Raw genomic sequence first — 19,715 nt, forward strand, 5'->3', positions numbered from 1 at the left:
CAGGCGGGTCTCGACCGCTGCTGGACAGCCTCTGGGCCCGATGTGGACCCGGTCCGTTGGGACGATGAGGTGTGCGTGGTCGGATCCTATGAGCAGGGTCGGGGTGGCGTCGTCGATGAGCGGTATAGGTAGTTGACGTAGGTGCACGTATTTTTCCATCAGCTTTGGGATGGGGTAGGTGTACTGTGACAGGCCTATGTCGTGGCTGGTGAAGGCGTTAGTGATGCTATACTGCTTCTCGGGCTGCCCGACCGCTGCTATCGTGAAGGAGACATTTTCACCCTTTATGGTCTTCAGGTCTCTTCTAATGGTACGGATTGTCATTGTTTCTTCGCTCCCCCGCAGACCCAGCCGGGCTGCGGCAGATGCGAGGAGGAGAGTCTTTTCTGACCCATCATCTAGGACGGCGTAAGTGTCCATGACCTTGTCCTCGTAGCTTAAAGGATAACTCCACTATTTTGGGAAATTAGCTTATTTAACATCTTCCCTGGAGTTAGACAAGAAGATGCATACCTTTTTTGTCTCTGTGCGTGCATTTTAGCTTTGGGAATAGATGCTCTGTTAGCATAGCTTAGCTTCATCACTGGAAGTGAGGCAGGACAGTAGCCTTACAGTGCCTTACAGTGTATTGCAAGGTCTGACATTGACCAAACTTGATATGCATGACCTTGGTGGGCTCTAGGTCAACTCCTGAAAAGGGGGTCAATGTCAGACTTTGCAATCAAAAGTTAGGGGGCTAATAACCCTTGCCATAATTTCAGTGCGCCCCTAACTTTTGATTGCAAGGTCTGACATTGACCCCCTTTTCAGGAGTTGACCTAGAGCCCACCAAGGTCATGCATATCAAGTTTGGTCAATGTCAGACCTTGCAATACACTGTAAGGCACTGTAAGGCTACTGTCCTGCCTCACTTCCAGTGATGAAGCTAAGCTATGCTAACGGAGCATCTATTCCCAAAGCTAAAATGCACGCACAGAGACAAAAAAGGTATGCATCTTCTTGTCTAACTCCAGGGAAGATGTTAAATAAGCTAATTTCCCAAAATAAAAGAGAGGGGGTGTCGCCCTGGCGATCAATTGTTCTATCATCTGCGCCTGCAGCCGGTCGCGCTCTGCTTCGCGCTGGGCATTGGCGACGTCGCGCTGTGCATTGGCGCGGTCTCGTTCGATGTTCTCTTCCGTCTGAAGGCGCCTCTCCTCCAGTCTTATGCGGTCATCCTCACTCCTTTGTTGCGCCTGGAGGCGCTCTCGTTCGGTTGCAGAGTGTTCGCGCTCACTAAGGGCTTGTGCTTGGAGTTGCGCGTGAAGGCGCTCTCGTTCCGCTGCAGAGTGTTCGCGCTCGCTTAATTGTTGCGCCTGGAGGCGCTCTCGTTCCGCTGCAGAGTGTTCGCCCTCGCTTAATTGTTGCGCCTGGAGGCGCTCTCGTTGTTCGCGCTCGCTCATCTGTTGAGCCTGGAGGCGCTCTCGTTCCATGGCAGAGTGTTCGCGCTCACTTAATTGTTGCGCCCGAAGGCGCTCTCGTTCCACGGCAGAGTGTTCGCGCTCACTAAGGGCTTGCGCTTGGAGTTGCGCGTGGAGGCGCTCTCTTTCCGTGGCAGAGTGTTCGCGCTCACTAAGCGTCTTTGCTTGAAGCCGGTCGCGCTCACCCTGGAGTCTGTCTCTTTTGGTGGAGGCTGTCAGTGTGGCGATCAAGGCTTGCGCCAGTCTCTGGTCCGCCTCGCTGGGGGATGACACTGACGGAGGTGATCGGGTGCTGACAGGGCTTGTTGGAGATCTGTTCTCCTGGCGCGCTCCGAGGTCCATCTCCTGGGCGCGGTTCTCTTCTCTTGGTTGTGTGTCGGGTTCTATCCCTGGAGCGCTTTCTTTATCCTGGAGCGCTCCGGGGTCTATCCCGGTGACGCTGTCTGGAGGTATAGTCATGTCATGTCCCACCTGGTCCCCCCCGTGAGCTGAGTCAGTTTCGTTTGAACCCACTGGGGTCTCTACTGGCAGGGTCGCCAAGTCGATAGGATTGGACATGCTTAGACTATCCGCTTTATCCGTATTTAACGTCTGTTTAGATAAGCTAGGGGGTAGAACGAAAGCGAATTCCTCCAGATATGGAGGTAGCTGACGTTTGCGCTGCGGGCGTTCTAGCTTAGGGGAGCCGCTTGGGGAGTGTTCACCGCTGGCCATGTTAATATTAATATTATATTAAATATTACACTGATACCCTCCGGCTCGAAGGACCAATTGTAACTGAGGGGTTACAAAACCCTGACTGTATTAAAGATTGTGATAGATTAAACCACTGCTAGTTATGTACTTTAATTACTGGCCAGACAGTACATCAAATATAGATGGTGAACACCCACAAGAATACGGCATTGACACAGAAATAGTATTTGAGGGTAATTTATTATTATTAGGCAACGTTAGGTTACAGAATGAGAATTAGGGTCGCGCTTGTATGGCGAAGAATATACGTAAAGTCAGTCAAGAGCATGAGTCACTAAGAATAGCAGGAATCCTAACGATGGGTCTAAGCTGACACCACCTGTTGTATAGTAGCAATTATATAGGGCAACACTGGTACCGACTGAGACAATGGGTTCCCTCCGGGGTGTAAGGCCTGGAGGGTAGAGGAATGTTCGGGTACTCCGTCTGATTCAATGAGGAATAAAGAGACTCCAGGTACAGGAGTCGGTCCTTGTAAACTCCCTTGATCAGCAGCAAAAGCAATAGTTGTAATCCAAATGCCCGACAGCATTGACGACAGCTAGCCAGCTCCGTCCACGAGGCAGGCCCGAGTTGTAATCCTCACGAGGTTGAATCCCAAACGATAGTGGAAATCAACGATGCTCTTCTCCGGATACCACGTTCCAAATTAATACAATCCAACCAGTAATGGTTCTGCATTCTCCTGTGTACATGTCCAACGGTTCTCCGCCTAGGACTCCTCGGGTGTGGGCGACGTATTTAGGCCACACAGCCTGGTCAAGTGCACTAGCTAAAGACACGACGAACCGCTGGGTAATGTTACACACGAAAGAACTGTGGCCGCACGATATACAATAAATGATCGACTATTTACTTCACATTAGATTAAGTCGAACTCAACGTTACTTCATTAAACTCTGACACTTTTATCATTCTATTCACACGCGGTTCTCAATGCTCTGTTAGACGCAAGGTTGCTCACTTCACTGCACGTTGACTTGTGGTGAAGGTGGGTAAGGTACTGAACGTAACTGAACTGAACTAAGCGACGGTGTGCGCACCTTGCGCTGTATTTATACTTAAGTGAATATCTAGTCCCAACCTCAGTCCTTGTCTGGTATCACTACGCTGACTCCGGGCATGTTCCGACATGCCTGCAGTTGTCTTTGAACTTGCCGTTGGGGGCTTGCGCGCTGGCGCCTGGGGGCGCTGTCCAATAGGAGAGCGAATATTACTCTGGTCTGAACGCAGGTAAAGGGATATTCCGTGTATATATATAAATAATATACAAAGTATATCAAACAATAAAGGGATATTCTCAGTTTAATCTGGTCCTTCACAACATTTATCATGTATTTATTATGTTTATATGCTCAACATCATAGAAAATGAGGGCTTGTCCTTCAAGTTGCAATCAAGTTTGAATGAATGATTGTAGTGCTGGCACACCTGAAGGGATGGAACAGGGTGCGCTTGGTGACCTGTGGTCATGGAACAGGGTGCGCTTGGTGACCTGTGGTCATGGAACAGGGTGCGCTTGGTGACCTGTGGTCATGAACCAAGGAGCGTGGGGCCAGCTATGGTCGTGGATCCAGACGAGTGACACACCTTAGGCTGTTGAAACCTATAGGTTGAGCTGACACCCCCAAAAACAGCAGCCAAACCTGTATGGTGTTCAGGTCTGTGGGACCCATTTTCAATGTTTACTAAAAGAGAAATGATGATGAAATGAAAAAATGTTGTAACATATAAAATAACACATTTTCATTGAGACTGTGCACCCTCCAACACATTATTACATACGTGGTGTTCTGGTCCACAGGACCCGAAAGTGTGGAAATTGTAGGTGAAAACAAGTAAATGTTCACTGTGTACCTCCACTGTCTGCCTCTACCTTGTTTTATTCATTCAAGATAAACTTGATTATTCAATTCATGTCTTGATTAATATCATTATTTTAATATCCCAATAATGTTGTGGGTCCACCAGACCCACACAAGGGTTAAAGCGATGCTTAGAGTGGAACTGCCCACGTGAGGAAAGTTAAATGTGTGGATGTGGGAATCAGGACAGAATAATGAGGTGATTTGTACCTTTATTACTGTTTGGTGTGCCTTGAAGTATCCCCCCAGCCCCCTGGTGTATATTAGGGTTCGGATGCTGGGAATTATGATTTGGAGCTATGCCTGTTTTGATTTACGAGCATGCATTAGGCGCTGTGGATGTGGTCCAGGTCGGCTCCTATGTAGGTGTGATATGCCTTGGGTGACCATCTTCCCAGGTGTTTAATTATGGATTTGGGGAGACCGCTATTCACTGCTGTGGTCGTTGCCCCTATTCTGAAAGAATAGGAGGAATATGAGTGAGCTTGGAAGCCGGCGTGGGTTAACGTGGACTTTAAATGAGACTGGAACCAGCAGCACCAAGTGAGCAGCCCTCTCTCTGTGAGAAACAGGGGGTCTTGGCTTGAAGATGGGAGGGAGAGAGCGGTGGTTGATGTAAGTTTTGAGTGAGTCGAAGTGATTTAGAGGGGAAGATATGTTGAAGACAAAAACAGGATGTCCTGTTCCATGTTTATCTGTTTTGCTGTACTTAATGGTATATCGAATGGTATCGGGATTCGTTAGGGTGAGGTGCCGGATGCACAGGTGGCGAGACAGGTTGAACTGGGAAGATTGGAATGGTTAGTTGAAGTTCCGAACAGCAGAGTGCAACAAACTCGATTCTTGTACCGGATCTCCTCTCTGGTAAACAAGAATACCCTGAAGACTCTGGCAGGAGCACTCATTCAAGGGTACTACGACTTTCACTTTCCGACACCACAGCTGAGACCCTCATCCACGCCTTCGTCACCTCCCGCCTGGACTACTGCAACGGGGTCCTGTCCGGGGTCCCAAGCAAAACCCTGGACAGGCTCCAGTATGTTCAAAATTCAGCTGCCAGGGTTCTAACCCGCACCAAACCCTGGCAGCACATCACCCCCATCCTCATCCACCTCCACTGGCTCCCCATCAAATCCCGCATCACCTACAAAACCCTCCTGCTCACCTACAAATCCCTTCACGCCCTGGCACCTCAGTACCTCACTGACCTCCTCCACCCCTACACTCAGTCACGGTCCCTGCGATCCACGGACACTGGTCAGCTCTCCATCCCCCGAACCAGACTACGGACGTTCGGGGACAGAGCTTTCAGTGTGGCAGCTCCCACCCTCTGGAACTCCCTCCCCGCAGAACTCCGCACCGCCCCAACTCTGGACTCATTTAAAAAACTGCTCAAAACCCACCTCTTCAACTTGGCCTTCAACCCCTAACTTTCTCACTCTATATGTATATGTTGTGTCTGTCCACTATGTTGTTAATTTGTCATCTCCCCCCCCCCCCTATGTAAAGCGACCTTGGGTCCTCTGAAAGGCTCTATATAAAACGAAGTTATTATTATTATTATTATTATTATTATTATTATTATTATTATTATTATTATTATTATTATTATTATTATTATTATTATTATTATTATTATTATTATTATTATTATTATTATTATTATTATTATTATTATTATTATTATTATTATTATTATTATTATTATTATTTATTATTATTATTATTATTATGCTTGCACCTCCTGGTACCAAAGCACCTCAAAGGCGCTAAAAACAAAATTACAAACATCTCAAAACAAACTGGTCAGACTACTGCTTGACCTTACTCCTAGAACCCACCTCACCCCTGCCCACTTTGACATCCTAGGATGGCTTAGAGTAGACGACAGAGTACAGCAACTTGCAATGGGCCTGGTCTACAAGATACACTACACGACCAAGGTACCCATGTACATGTCAAAATACTTCCCAAAGGAGTTCCCGGAAGTTCCCAAGTATGGTTTTGTCAATATTCCAATGTACAGTTTTGCTTGTACAGTTGTACAGTGTCCCCCACCCACCCCTCCTACCCAACCCCCCCCCCCCCCCCCCCCCCCCCCCCCCCCTCACCCAACCACCTCCAATGTACAGCCCCCCCCCCACCTACCCAACCTCCTCCAATGTAGTTTCTACGTCAAATGTATATACTCTCTTTTCTGGACTCTTTTTGTATCACAAACAGTATTGTATTTGCAAATCTGGTATGTCATAAATGTATAGATGTAGCAGTACTGTTTATCTGTATGTCGTGTATGTGTTATGATTAATTGAAAATGGGGGACCCTGATGTAAACAAGACAAAAGTCTTTCTCTGGTCTGCATCCCCTTAACAATTGTATGTATTGAGCTGTACTGTACTGTACCCATTCTGCAATCTGTTAATAAAGTTTTCAATCAATCAATCAAACAGTATGCATGGCGTCAGTATGTCCAGGGTGATGGGCAGGCGGATTAGTGTACCCAGGACAATATATAACGTGACATACAAACATACCTTATGCATACTGTACACTTAATCAGGGCATACATTTAGCATTTTTAGATTATATATTAGATTATATATTGTAACTATATTTATTGTAGGGCAAATATAACTGACATACCCTCATCCTGCACCTTGTTGGGGGCAGCGGTGGCCTAATGGTTAGAGAAGCGGGTTTGTGACCGGAAGGTCGCCGGTTCGATCCCCAGGACCGGCAGGAAAAACCTGCCGCTGAAGTGCCCTTGAGCAAGGCACTTAACCCCCAACTGCTCCAGTGGAGTTGCTCAGTGGCCAATGGTGTCAGACTGTGGTTGTACTGGGCAGCTCCCAGGTGTGAATGGAAGTGTGTGAATGTGAAGCAGGGCGTAGCTGAAAAAGAGCATCTGTGCTCAGCGAAACTACCCTGGGTAAATAAAGATTAAACAATTATGATGGAAATATTTGATTGATTGCCACCCTGTCCAGCATGACTGGAGGGTACTGGGAGCTAAGCCTTGAAAGATAAGATGGTGGGACTGTAGAATGATAGGATGCAGTGGGTGGTTCACAGGAATATCAGGTTCAAATATGGAGTCAGGTCTGGATCTGCTGCTGGCGCCAAGGAGCTCTCCAGGCCAGGCGGCGGAGGAGAGAGGAGATTCTGATCAGAATCTGAATCAGAAAGGTCTTTATATTGCCAAGTAGTTTACACAGTAGACAATTATGGTAGAATGAAATAGAAGGTAGAATAAGATCCAATGGAATAATGAGTAGGGCCATTATTTACTGATGGAGTGGATGCCTGCTGTATTATATGAGTGAATGAGGATTCCCCCCAAAGAGCTGCTGCTGCTGCTACAACTGGGTTTGAACAGGGCGGACATTGCTGCACTTGCTGGGGTTTCTATGAATTATGGTGGCCATGTTGAGGCAAACCAGCGGCCATGGTAGTAGCCTCCAAACCCAATGGAGGGGGCGACATCCGTGAAGAGCTGGAAGGACCCGCTGACTGGCTTGGCTGGGCTTGGAACATGGTTATTGGGCACCTCATGGCACCATGAAGGGAGCTCCTGCTGTGTTCGGCCACCACTGCACCCTACCCAGGGATATGGAGGTGGGAGGAGAGGGGCTGAGGCCCCTGCCGGCTGGGAACGGTTCAGCTCGTCAGAGTGGCAAAAAGAGCTATGGCCATGGCGTAAATGGCTGGAGCATAATTAAGAATACGAAAGGCATAGGAAATTAGGGGGTTGCAGAGTGGGCGTACACAGGCTGAGCCATGTTGGACAGCTGGAAAAACCCTGGGGGGGAACATGCAGCCGTGACTAGAAACAAATAAGTTGATGGGGCTGGAGGAGAGGGAACATTAAGAAGAGAAAGGAGACCTGAGCTGCTGGTAGAGGAGGAGCAGAGGGAACATTAAGAAGAGAAAGAAGACCTGAGCTGCTGGTAGAGGAGGAGCAGAGGGAACATTAAGAAGAGAAAGAAGACCTGAGCTGCTGCTAGAGGAGGAGCAGAGGGAACATTAAGAAGAGAAAGAAGACCTGAGCTGCTGGTAGAGGAGGAGGAGAGGGAACATTAAGAAGAGAAAGAAGACCTGAGCTGCTGCTAGAGGAGGAGCAGAGGGAACATTAAGAAGAGAAAGAAGACACTGTTTAAAAAAGCGAGAGGAGGAATATAATTGGATGATGGGAGAAAGATAAGACAATGTGATTGGCTGTTAGACATGAATGAACTGATAGACTCAACCTGAGGAAGGGCGTGCTTAAGAAGTAATTTTAATACTACATCAATGTAAATACACATGTAAATGTAAATGTTATATCTCATGACACAAGTCTTAGAGAAAATCTGGCACAACACTTTGACCACGGTTGTTATTAATTGTTATTATTAACATATATTGGTATAACATTAACATTGGCAAAAAAAACTATTTGCATACTTTTTCTGATGAGACGTATTTGCAATACGGTCATTTGAATCAGAGTTTTTTTTCTGAAAGGCATTGGTTTGAATAATGAATTACCTTATGTAGCAGGGTGGATTATCCCTGCTTCGTGGGAACGGGTGTGCACAGTCACTGGGTAGCGAGACACAGTAGAGCTCCGTCTGACTGCACCTTCGTCTTTGGGCCTGGAGCGTCAAACTGGAGGCCGGCAGTGGGAGTGGATGGGGCCCGGGATTTACCAACCTGGTCTGGTACTCTGGTCTTCCTCGCCTTTCCGGGGCGGTCAGCAGTACTCCCCAACTCGCTCTCACTTCCCCCAATACCTCCGTTAACCCTCCCACACCTAGTGACTGAATTGTAAATAAGTAACTTAGTTCCTCCCGCAAGCAGTACCCTCCCTCGGTGATATTAGAAACCTTAATAGCTGAAAGGGGGAAGTTGGGTAGGAAGGGATTAAAGGTGTTAACGTTACCCGCACCAAAAGGGTTAATATTAGGCTCAGGAATTGACACGCACACAAGACTCCCATCTACATTCTTTACTGTTATTGAAGCACTGTTCAGCTACAAATATTTAATAGCAATGGGTGGTTCTATGGTCACTTCAGTCGTAATTCAATATCTTGCAACACTTATATTATACACCCACACCGTATAGAACCAGGTATTGCCAACCCAAATATAATAGACTTCAATGTGCTTGACTCATTACCCACGTCTGGGTTAGTACCAGTGATAATACCTCTCTAAGGCTTTACTTATATAGTAACGTTACGGTTACCTCCAAGAGGGAAATGGTTAAGTAGATGGGAAAGTAATATTAAAGAACATACACGTTATCACACTCAAAGAAAATGAAAAAGGTGGGCCCACTTTACCTAACAAAAGTCCTAAACTAATGCCGGCATGTAATGTTTATGGGGTACCCCTATGAACTGTAGTTAGCAACTAGGGATGTCCCGATCGCCTTTTTTTGCTTCCGATCCGATCCCGATCATATGATTTTAAATATCTATCGATCCGATCGTTTCCGATCCGATCTTTCACATTAGTAATCAATTTTGACGCATTTTTGTCAGAAACTGGCAGAGTGAGACAAGCCCATCTGTTGCCTATATCCGGGGCGCGAGCGCGGAGGCGTTTGTTATTACATTCACCCTGAGAAATGTGCTTCTGCTTCATATGAGAAATATTAAAAGTTTCAATATATGTTTGCACATTAGTATACATTCAGTGTTCGACTTACGTAATGGTCCATTCTGGTCTGAAACGCCGACGATAAAGTCACGTAACGTTATCCTCCTGTTGAAAAGTTAGTTTGAAAACTTCGCCTCCAGCCTGCTGCTTCATGAGTTTTTCCTCCACGCGGAATCTCCTCCTTGCAAACATTGCAACTGGCTTGACTTTCTATTTTTAAATGCTTAGTTCCAAACCTCTGACATTAAGTCTAGCTGCTCAAGTCAGTGGATATTAACCGTGTTTCGGGAGCGACGTGTTGTTGTTGTGATGTGGTCGCGACTCGCGTGTAGCGTGTAGCGTCTAAATTAAAGGGAATGTTTGTTGCAACGGTGAAAATTAAAGGGGAATGTGTTTGTTGTGGATAATTATTCTGCTCTGTGTGACAATAAATACATTAATGATGATATATTATGTAATTTAAAACCAAAACTAAGGCCTCCTTGTTGAATAAAAAAATTTTTTTTTTGACTGCCGATTTTTATTATTATTTTTTCCCGATCCCCGATACTCTGAAAAGCACGTGATCGACGCCGATTCCGATCACGTGATCGGATCGGGACATCCCTATTAGCAACCATTAGCTTCGCCCGTAGGCCGCGACACACTGTGTACTGTGCGATAGGATCTTGGTCACCGAAGTGCCAGTGTACTCAACCAAGATGGCGGCCTCGCCGCACCACCACTAGTCCGGGTGGTAAGATGGCGTCGAACGCTCTCGTCCCAGGAGCTAGCAAGCTGGGTTAGGCAGGGGGGCAGTAGCGGGCTGGAGGCGCGTGCTGGGTGATGGCGACCTCTGCTGGACGGGACGAACTCCCGTGCTAGGCTGCCGACTGCCGGTGCTGAGAAGATGTTGACTGCCGGCGCTGACAGGCTGCTGGGTTGACGCGCTTTATAATCTGGTGGCTACCTTAACTGAAGCTACTCTGTGGGTCCTAGACAGCCCTCCTGCTAGCCGAAACATGCAACAACGCACGGCGCCTCTAACCACCAGTTCTCTTCAGGCAACGCTTGCCGGGCACCTCGCTGGAGGGGATAACGTTAACATAAGCCACTTGGATATACCGCTTTCTTCTAGGATAACTCGCTGTATCACTAGGGTTATTCCGTGGGGATATTCAACACGCTACTACGCTTATATTTCTACTATAACCCGTAATATACTCAAGTTCAATATGTTCACCCGCGTGTTCCACTACGGGGCTCTTCCAACGACACGACCATTCAGGTTCACGTCCAACGTCGAAGAGGCTGGTTCTCTCCACTTCCGTTTCAGTTGACTTGCTTCTCCTCCATGCCTCTCTCGTGCGCTCCGCCTGCCACCGCCGCCCCCTGCTGGCACGCCAACTAGCCCCACAGGAAGAACTGGGTGAATTGAATATGATTCAGTTTAGTGTTTATAATCCATATTCCAGCCGGTGAGAGAAGGAGAAACTCGCGTCATTGTTCAGGAGAATATCAATGGAAACTGATTAACATGTCTTTGTGCACAAAGGGGAGATAAAAGCCAAGTCAGCACTTCTGAATAATAGTCGAATATTCAGGGTGCTACACTTAGCTAGCTAGATAGCTTCTATCCCCAGGCCATCAGGATGCTCAACGAACAATAACACTATGTAACAACCATCAAATGCACTCACAGCACACACATCCACACGCACACACTCACGTTATACATACAACTCACTGCAGCACCCACTTTAACCACTTTAGTACACCTAAGCACACGTTATATTTATCTGTAAAGAATTTGCACTACAACCCTCATACCTAATACCTCATTACACCTTACTGTAAATTATATTGTACCTAAATTGTACCTCAACCCACTTCTGCTTTGCACTGTACATAGTATATTGTATGGTAACTCAGTTACTTCTACTCTACACAGAGCATTGTATACTGAACATTTTTGTCTACGTACTTGACTTCTATTTTATACTTTTATACTGCTATACTTATTTTATTATCTATTTTTGCCTAGCACAGTCTCTGGAGCGAAACAGAAAGAAGCATTTTGTATAAAAGTATTCTGTACTTCTATTATGACAACTAATAAAAATAAAGAAACTTGAAAACTTTATTTTGGAGGAAAAAAATTCATAAACAATGACCCGGAAGTAAAGAGCCAGTTGGCGAGTGACACTGACAGCAGCAGCGCTGTCTGTCAAAGGACAACAACGACACGGCGTGAATGAATGAATGAATGAAAACTTTATTTAACAGATTGCAGAATGGGTACAATACAGTACGGCTCAATACATACAATTGTTAAGGGGATGCAGACCTGAGAAAGACGTTTGTCTTGTTTCCATCAGGGTCCCCCATTTTCAATTCATATAGACATATATGACATACATGACATACAGATAGTCAGTACTGCTACATCTATACATTTATGACATACCAGATTTGCAAATACAGTACTGTTTGTGATACCGAAGGAGTCAAGAAAAGGGAGTATATACATTTGACGTAGAAACTGTACATTGGAGGTTGGGTGGGGGGGGGGTTGGGTACATTGGGATATTGACAACCATACTGGGTAATTTACATTGGAGGTGGTTGGGGGGGGGGGGGGGGGGGGGGGGGGCATACTGTATAAACAAGTAACACTGTACATTGAGGGGGGGGGGGAGGAGACACTGTACAAACAAACACAATTGTACATTGAACTATTGACAAAACCATACTAGGTAAATGACTGTACATTGGAGGGGGTTGGAATGATTGGGTTAGGATATTTACAGGGGCCAGTGTTGAATTGCAGTCTCCCGTAGGTGTCCCTTGAGAGAGGTTTTGAAAGTGGGTAGTGATCCACATTCCTTTACAGCTTTGGGTAGGGCGTTCCACATTGATGTGGCATAATTGCGAAACGTGTTTAGTCCCTTATTTGAGCCGAATCTGGGTTTGACATGATTTGTGGAGCTCCCTCTGGTGTTGTGATCGTGGTATTCACTGACCTTTGGGAAGTATTTTGACATGTACATGGGTACCTTGGTCGTGTAGTGTATCTTGTAGACCAGGCCCATTGCAAGTTGTTGTACTCTGTCGTCTACTCTAAGCCATCCTAGGTTGTCGAAGTGGGCAGGGGTGAGGTGGGTTCTAGGAGTAAGGTCAAGCAGTAGTCTGACCAGTTTGTTTTGAGATGTTTGTAATTTTGTTTTTAGCGCCTTTGAGGTGCTTTGGTACCATGAGGTGCAAGCATAGTCGTAGTACCCCTGAATGAGTGCTCCTGCCAGAGTCTTCAGGGTGTTCTTGTTTACCAGAGAGGAGATCCGGTACAAGAATCGAGTTCGTTGGTTGACTTTTTTTATTACATTGGATGCCATTTTGTCACAGGAGAGATTAGCCTCTAGGATGGACCCCAGGTAGGTAATTTCATCTTTCCTTGTGACAATATTGTCACCCACTGTAACTGAGAAGCCGTCGGTCTTGCTGAGTTTGTTATTTGAACCGAAGAGAATGGACTCTGTTTTGCCCATGTGTAATGATAGTTTGTTATCAGCGAGCCATATGCAGATTCTGCCTAGTTCCGAGCTGAGGGTTTTTTCAACCTGTAACTTGTTCTTGTCAGAGACCAGCAGGGCTGAGTCGTCCGCAAACAGGAACAAGTTGCAGTCACAAGCTGACGACATGTCATTTGCATAAATTAGGAACAGTAGCGGTCCTAGTATGCTTCCTTGTGGAACACCACAGCTCACTGTGAGGGGGGGGGATAGGGTACCGTTTACCTCCACCATCTGTTCCCTCCCCTCAAGGTAGGATTGCATCCAGCTCACTGATAGACTATCAAAACCAATTGCTTTTAGCTTGTCAATCAGAATGGAGTGATTGACCGTGTCAAAGGCCTTTTGTAGGTCCAGCATGACCATGGATGAGAGAGGTGTCACATCCAGACCAGAGCAGCCCTGTGTGTGTGGAACTGTTCCTTTGAAATGCCAAGAAAGCTGCACAATATCGACAGAGCTAGCAGTAGCTATAGTAGCGTTTGCTAAATTTTCTAAGAAGGATCTATTTTTTTGGTGTTGTTGTTGCTAGCTAGCTCACGTAAGGTAAGATAACGAGGTAAGGTGAATGACCGATCCCGGTGTTAGCTTAATAACGTTATCCAGGGGGTTATCCTCCAATTGACACAAATGCACGTTATTTTTCCAAACGTTATAGATAATTATATTGACTGTTTTGCGCGGACGTTAGCTAGTAGTGTTAGTTTTGTGTTGGGCCACTGACACACTATAGTAATGAATTCATGCTCTGAAAGAAAGCTTATTTCTGTTGCTGCACATTCACAATAGGTACTACTACTATTATGTAGCTCACGAAACGTGCATAGCAACGCATAGACTTGATGGATTAATGATGTAAGGTTTAACAACCCAATGTGACGTGCAGTGCGAAGGCAATAATGCTAGTCGTTAACCTATGTGACGTTAATAACGTGAGCTAAAGCTAGATTATGTTATTCCAAATCATGTTATTAAGATAATCATCGCTAGCTCGCTCTGTCGCCACTGACAGCAGCATCCTTCCATCCGTCCTTTCCATCCTGCCTCTCTCCTTCCTCCCCAAAGGCAGGCAGCTATCTTGCAAACTAATTCCTTGAGACAAACAAAGAACCCACCCAAGAGGAAAAACAAGAACATTTAGCGTGCAGTGATGGACTGAGTGTAAAACGGTCTTAATGATATGACCTAGCTGTGTGCTGAATGGCCTGGTTGCACGTCCATATTTGCCAATTGGAAGGAGTGTGAAATTAAATCTGGGGCAGCCCGGGTCAACCTAAAAAAGGTGACCATGTGATGATGCTGCTGCTGCTGCTGCTGCTGCTGCTCCTCCTCCTCCTCCTCCTCCTCCTCCTCCTCCTCCTCCTAACTAGGCCACCTGTAAGGCCACACATACATTATACTATCCAGGTTTTCAATAGAGTAATCATGGTGAGGAATGGGATGCGTTTAAAATGGTTAGCACCATAGATATATCTATGGTTAGCACGACTCTGCTTGCACTGCAAGTGAAGGATCAGAGTACTAGCAGATGGACTGATAGTTCAATTCACAAGATGGGTATGGAAATCAAAGGTTATTCGATTATTATCATTATTAGATTATTACGCTTTGATCATTTGAGGTTTTGTTGTTAACATGAAATACCCTTTGTGCTCATGTGCATTGTGTTTTTACAGTCCAGCCATTTGTCCATGATTGTGTGTGTAGATCAGGTGTGAGAAGTGAAGTGTCATGACAGGCGCTGGGACAGAGGAGGACATTCCATTAGGTGAAAGGAAGACTGTCACCGATTTCTGCTACCTGCTGGACAAATCCAAACAACTCTTCAATGGTCTAAGGTCAGTTTTACTAGCTCTTAGTACTCTAGCTATGTGGACATCACTCCGTGCTACAGTGGACTGTATACACAGTCATGATTTGGTTACCTTAAAATCGGTTGTGACACTGCAACCTGCAGGCACATAATCCATTCCAATGTGTCCCCAAAACCTCACCACAGACAGTCCAAAGCCTCTTTTCCCCTAAAATAGTCAAGATTTTAGTCCTTCATGAATTGTGTGTTGAATGAATGAATGAATGAAAACTTTATTTAACAGATTGCAGAATGGGTACATACAGTACGGCTCAATACATACAATTGTTAAGGGGATGCAGACCTGAGAAAGACGTTTGTCTTGTTTCCATCAGGGTCCCCCATTTTCAATTCATATAGACATTTATGACATACACAACATACATCACCAGCGCTCCACTTTCCTGGAAGATGCTTTGGAATGTCCGTGGTGAGTTTGTCTACAAGCTGTCCCATTGCGAATCTGCGAGATACGTGAACACAAGATCCTGGAGGAGCTACAGGATGCTGACTGCAGTTCACTGAATGGCCACTGGTGTTTGATTGATTGGACATTTTAATAAGGGGAGACACTGCAGGTGAATAGGGTAAAAAAATTAACTAATAGACATCACAATGAAACTTCCCCAGTTGATTACTTATATTAAGACGAGACTTTTTTGTATTACAAGTTTTCTGAAATTGTATGTTTAAATATGCAAATGAGGCATGATCTACTTAAATATGCACTAATTTGCATATAATTCCAGGACAGAAATCTGAACATTGGATAAAGCCATTTTCAAAATTATAGTTTCATTTTGTTGACATATTAGAGCCAAAGGTTATTACAGAGGGGATTTTGGATATCTCTTTTTATCACTCCATAAATCAGAAAATACTCCATTCAGTCAATTTTTATGGTAAAATTCCATATTTCGCCATGTTTTTAGGAATAAAATGTGATATAAATCAGGGTATGAATGCGATATCAACAAACCCTTCTGTAAATACCTTCAGAACATAGATATGAATAGAACTGGAAGGTTTGGTGTATGTGTGTGCTACTGAAGTGGAGATTTCTGGCTCAGAGTATGAGGAAAAACTCTTAAAACTAATTTTTGGGAAAACGCCTTCAAAGTTCTGTATTGTAAAATGCCATACTTTTTTTTTTTTAAACAGATATTTACAAACACAATACCTAATCAAACCATTAGTAATAGACAACCTAAACACATGTCTGATAACTGAATAATAATAATAATGATGTTATTGAACTGAACAGAACTACACACAGGCTACAAACAGTGTAGTACAGTGTAGTACCCCCTAATAGGCAAAAAATATTTGAATAGATATCACTATGAAACTTTCCCAATTTGTTATGTACATATAAACTAAGAAAAAATATATTGCAAGTTTTCTGAAATGTATGTTTATATATGCAAATGAGGCACTTCCCCATTAAATATGTGCACATTTATGGATGCAATAAGGCAAAATGATGTAAAATAAACAACTAAATGTGTGTTATTGACGTTTTATTGTCACTAGTTTCATAGAAGACATGTTTAGGAAGCAAAATATAACAAAATCTCAAAATCAACAAAAAAAGTATATTTGACTATTCACCTGCAGTGTCTCGCCATAACATATTGCAGAATGGGTACAATACAGTACGGCTCAATACACACAATTGTTAAGGGGATGCAGACCAGAGAAATACTTTTGTCTTGTTTACATCAGGGTCCCCCATTTCATGAATGAGAAGGCATTCCTGATCATTCCTCACAGCACCTATGAAATGTATTCTCTCAAAATATTACTTAACTTCGAGTAACATTTTACCCCTTCTCCAGTAAGCTAGCATTACAATGGTTGGGATTTTACGGATTCCTCAATGTCTCTAGTTTCATACGACATAGCTATTTTTGTGTTAAAATTGAGCCCGCTGTGTGGTGTTTAAAGGAATGCTACACCCAAAATCAATTACTCACCCCATGTTGCCTGGAATTCCTGACACAAATCTTTTTTACTTGAATGGTGAAGAGAGATTCCAGAAAATCTAGCCATCCAGGGCTAACATGTTACACTGGTGGGGTGGCACATAATTTGATTGCACCAAAAATGTGTCCCCGTCTATCATGAATGAGATCTCTCTTTTTCAGTGTCCCAAATAACCAAGATTAATTGACGTATCTTTCCTCTATGTTGGGTTAACTTCTTTTGGAGCAATATCCGTGACTTAAATTTGGCAAACAGCATTTCCTCCTTTGGAATGTTGTATGTCGTATTGAACTTAATAATTATCTCTGCCTCCTCTTGTGATCCGTTAGCCACCTCTTTCGCACATGCACTGGACTCCTGGCCTTAACCCTTTCACTGCCGCACTACCAAACGGTTAACCCTTTCACTGCGACAATACACAGAAAGTTAACCCTTTCACTGCCACACAACAGTTGTGTGATAGTAAAGGGTTAACCTTATGTCGCATGGCAGTGAAAGGGTTAACCGTACATTAGGGCTGCTCGATTATGACATCTTTTATAATAATAATTAATAATAATCACGATTATTTTGATTGATATTGAAACAACAGTTATTTAACACTTTCCGTGCCGGAGCTCCGGTGCCCCAGAACCCCGTTGCGTGCCAGCGTCCACTTCAATGATAGAGCTCTCATATTTGCGAACGCATAAACTACATCTTAAATTATTAGGTGAAAAGATGCGACGGCTGCCTCCTCGTGTACCGGAGGCTTATAGCTTATCCGCAACAGTAAGTTACTTCCGGGGTAGGCCTGATTGGCCCCGACAGGCACGTGACGCGCAACTTTCTCTGCCGCGCGGCACGCTCCGCGGAGCCGAGCGGCAGAGCTTGCGGAATTACGTAACCGTCCAAATACGCCATGACTTTCATTCGGCGCTTTAGCTCACCTGGCAGAGCAGCGGTCCTGCGATCCTGCGGTCCGTTGTTGGTGAGTTCGAATCCCCTCAAATCTTTTTTTTTTTAACGTGATTTTTTTTTTAACGTGTATTCTTTCGCCGGTTAAGGTTAGGCATGGTTAAGGTTAAGGTTAAGGTTAGGCATTGTTTCGGAGTTGGTTAAGGTTAGAACGGTTAAGTTTAGGCGCTGTTAAGGAGCTGGTTAAGGTTAGAGTTTGTCTTAGAGAATGGCAATATTCTTTCTATGGTTAAGGTTAGGCATGGTTAAGGTTAAGGTTAGGCATTGTTTCGGAGTTGGTTAAGGTTAGAACGGTTAAGTTTAGGCGCTGTTAAGGAGCTGGTTAAGGTTAGAGTTTGTGTTAGAGAATGGCAATAGACAGCCTATTTCCGCGCGACAGCTCTCAGCAGCCTCGTTGCGCGTCCTGAGTTTGCCGCGTCACGTGCCTGTCGGGGCCAATCAGGCCTACCCCGGAAGTCACTTACTGTTGCGGAACAGTTACACGCGTACCGGAGGGGATACGTGATGCAAGGCTTCGTCCACATTGCAGCCGACCAGTGGGAGGCATGGTCTAACAACGTTCCAGACAGGGGAGGGTAGAATTGGATAATACGAAATTGGGATGGGAGAAAAATAGAAAATGGGGAGAAAAAGTAGATAAAAAAAAAAAAAAAATTCCTATCACCTCCACCCTGTGTGTGTGTGTGTGTGTGTGTGTGAGGTTGCGCCGACCAAAGTACGGAGAACCGATTTTTCAGACCCTGCTGCTCTTTGTGCATAAGTACACATAATAGCGTTTATTTGAAAACGATTCATAAATCAAGTAGGGCTGACTTTCGATTTTTTTTTGGAATTCGAAGCTTCGGGGCAGAGATTCGATTTTAATTCGAAACTTCGAGAAAAAAAATTATTATTATAAATTTAAACATTTTTTTTTTGTTGTGGGACTTGTACAGCACTTTGTTCAACTTTGTCAGTGCTGTAAAGTTTAAACCTTTTTAAATCTTAGACAAACTAAATACTTTGCTTCCATGAAATATTGTAAGCCGTCATTTGAGGCTTTATAAAAGCAGCACAATGAACACAAATTTGTCAGTGCCGAGTCCGACCTCATCTTAAATAACAAACAGCATTGCTTTTTGTAATTAACAAAGAGAGGCAGAGTTGATTTTACAAAAAAAAAAAAAAAAAAATCATATATATATTGTTTTTACATAATCGAATATTTTTTTCATATTCGAAGCCCATGCCCATCGAACGAAGCTTCGAAGTATTTAAGACAGCCCTAAAATCAAGTGACAAATGGCACGACTGGAAGCAACTCATTGACGACCACACATGGATACAGCGTTGGCCCAGAAGGGCATCAGCAGAGGGTGCTGTTGGCCCTGAAAGAGTTAATAATTATATTTTTTGTTTTTGTTTGTTGTTAACGAAGATCAATGATACGCGTAATTTCAATGTAAGATGATGCAAGCTTGTAGCCTTAGCCCTAACCTTTTCGGCCAACTTTATGTAAATTAATTGTGTATGTTATTTTTTGCATAAACTATATCTTAAATTATGGCTATGTATCTAATACGCCCGTCGCTTATCAATGACTTGTTTGCAGTCAACATTGTCGAAACGGATTGTTTTTTAATCAGTTAATTTCCGTTTTATACCA

The 19,715-nt window shown here is 44.4% G+C and overlaps 1 protein-coding gene across 1 annotated transcript in view; it reads left to right on the top strand.

Annotated features, from left to right (window-relative positions):
- Window positions 1-15,002: 15,002 nt before the first annotated feature.
- Window positions 15,003-19,715, top strand: part of scai (suppressor of cancer cell invasion) — a gene marked incomplete at its 3' end in the record, with an annotated part of 71,701 nt that continues 66,988 nt past the window's right edge. The window contains exon 1 of the mRNA XM_084324434.1: window positions 15,003-15,113. Coding sequence (XP_084180560.1) covers window positions 15,007-15,113 — 107 coding nt within the window. The 5' untranslated portion in view covers window positions 15,003-15,006. The remainder of the gene's footprint in view (window positions 15,114-19,715) is intronic.

The sequence above is a fragment of the Notolepis coatsorum genome (genome assembly GCF_963971535.1).
Source record: "Notolepis coatsorum genome assembly, chromosome: 11".
Classification (NCBI taxonomy): Eukaryota; Metazoa; Chordata; class Actinopteri; order Aulopiformes; family Paralepididae; genus Notolepis; species Notolepis coatsorum.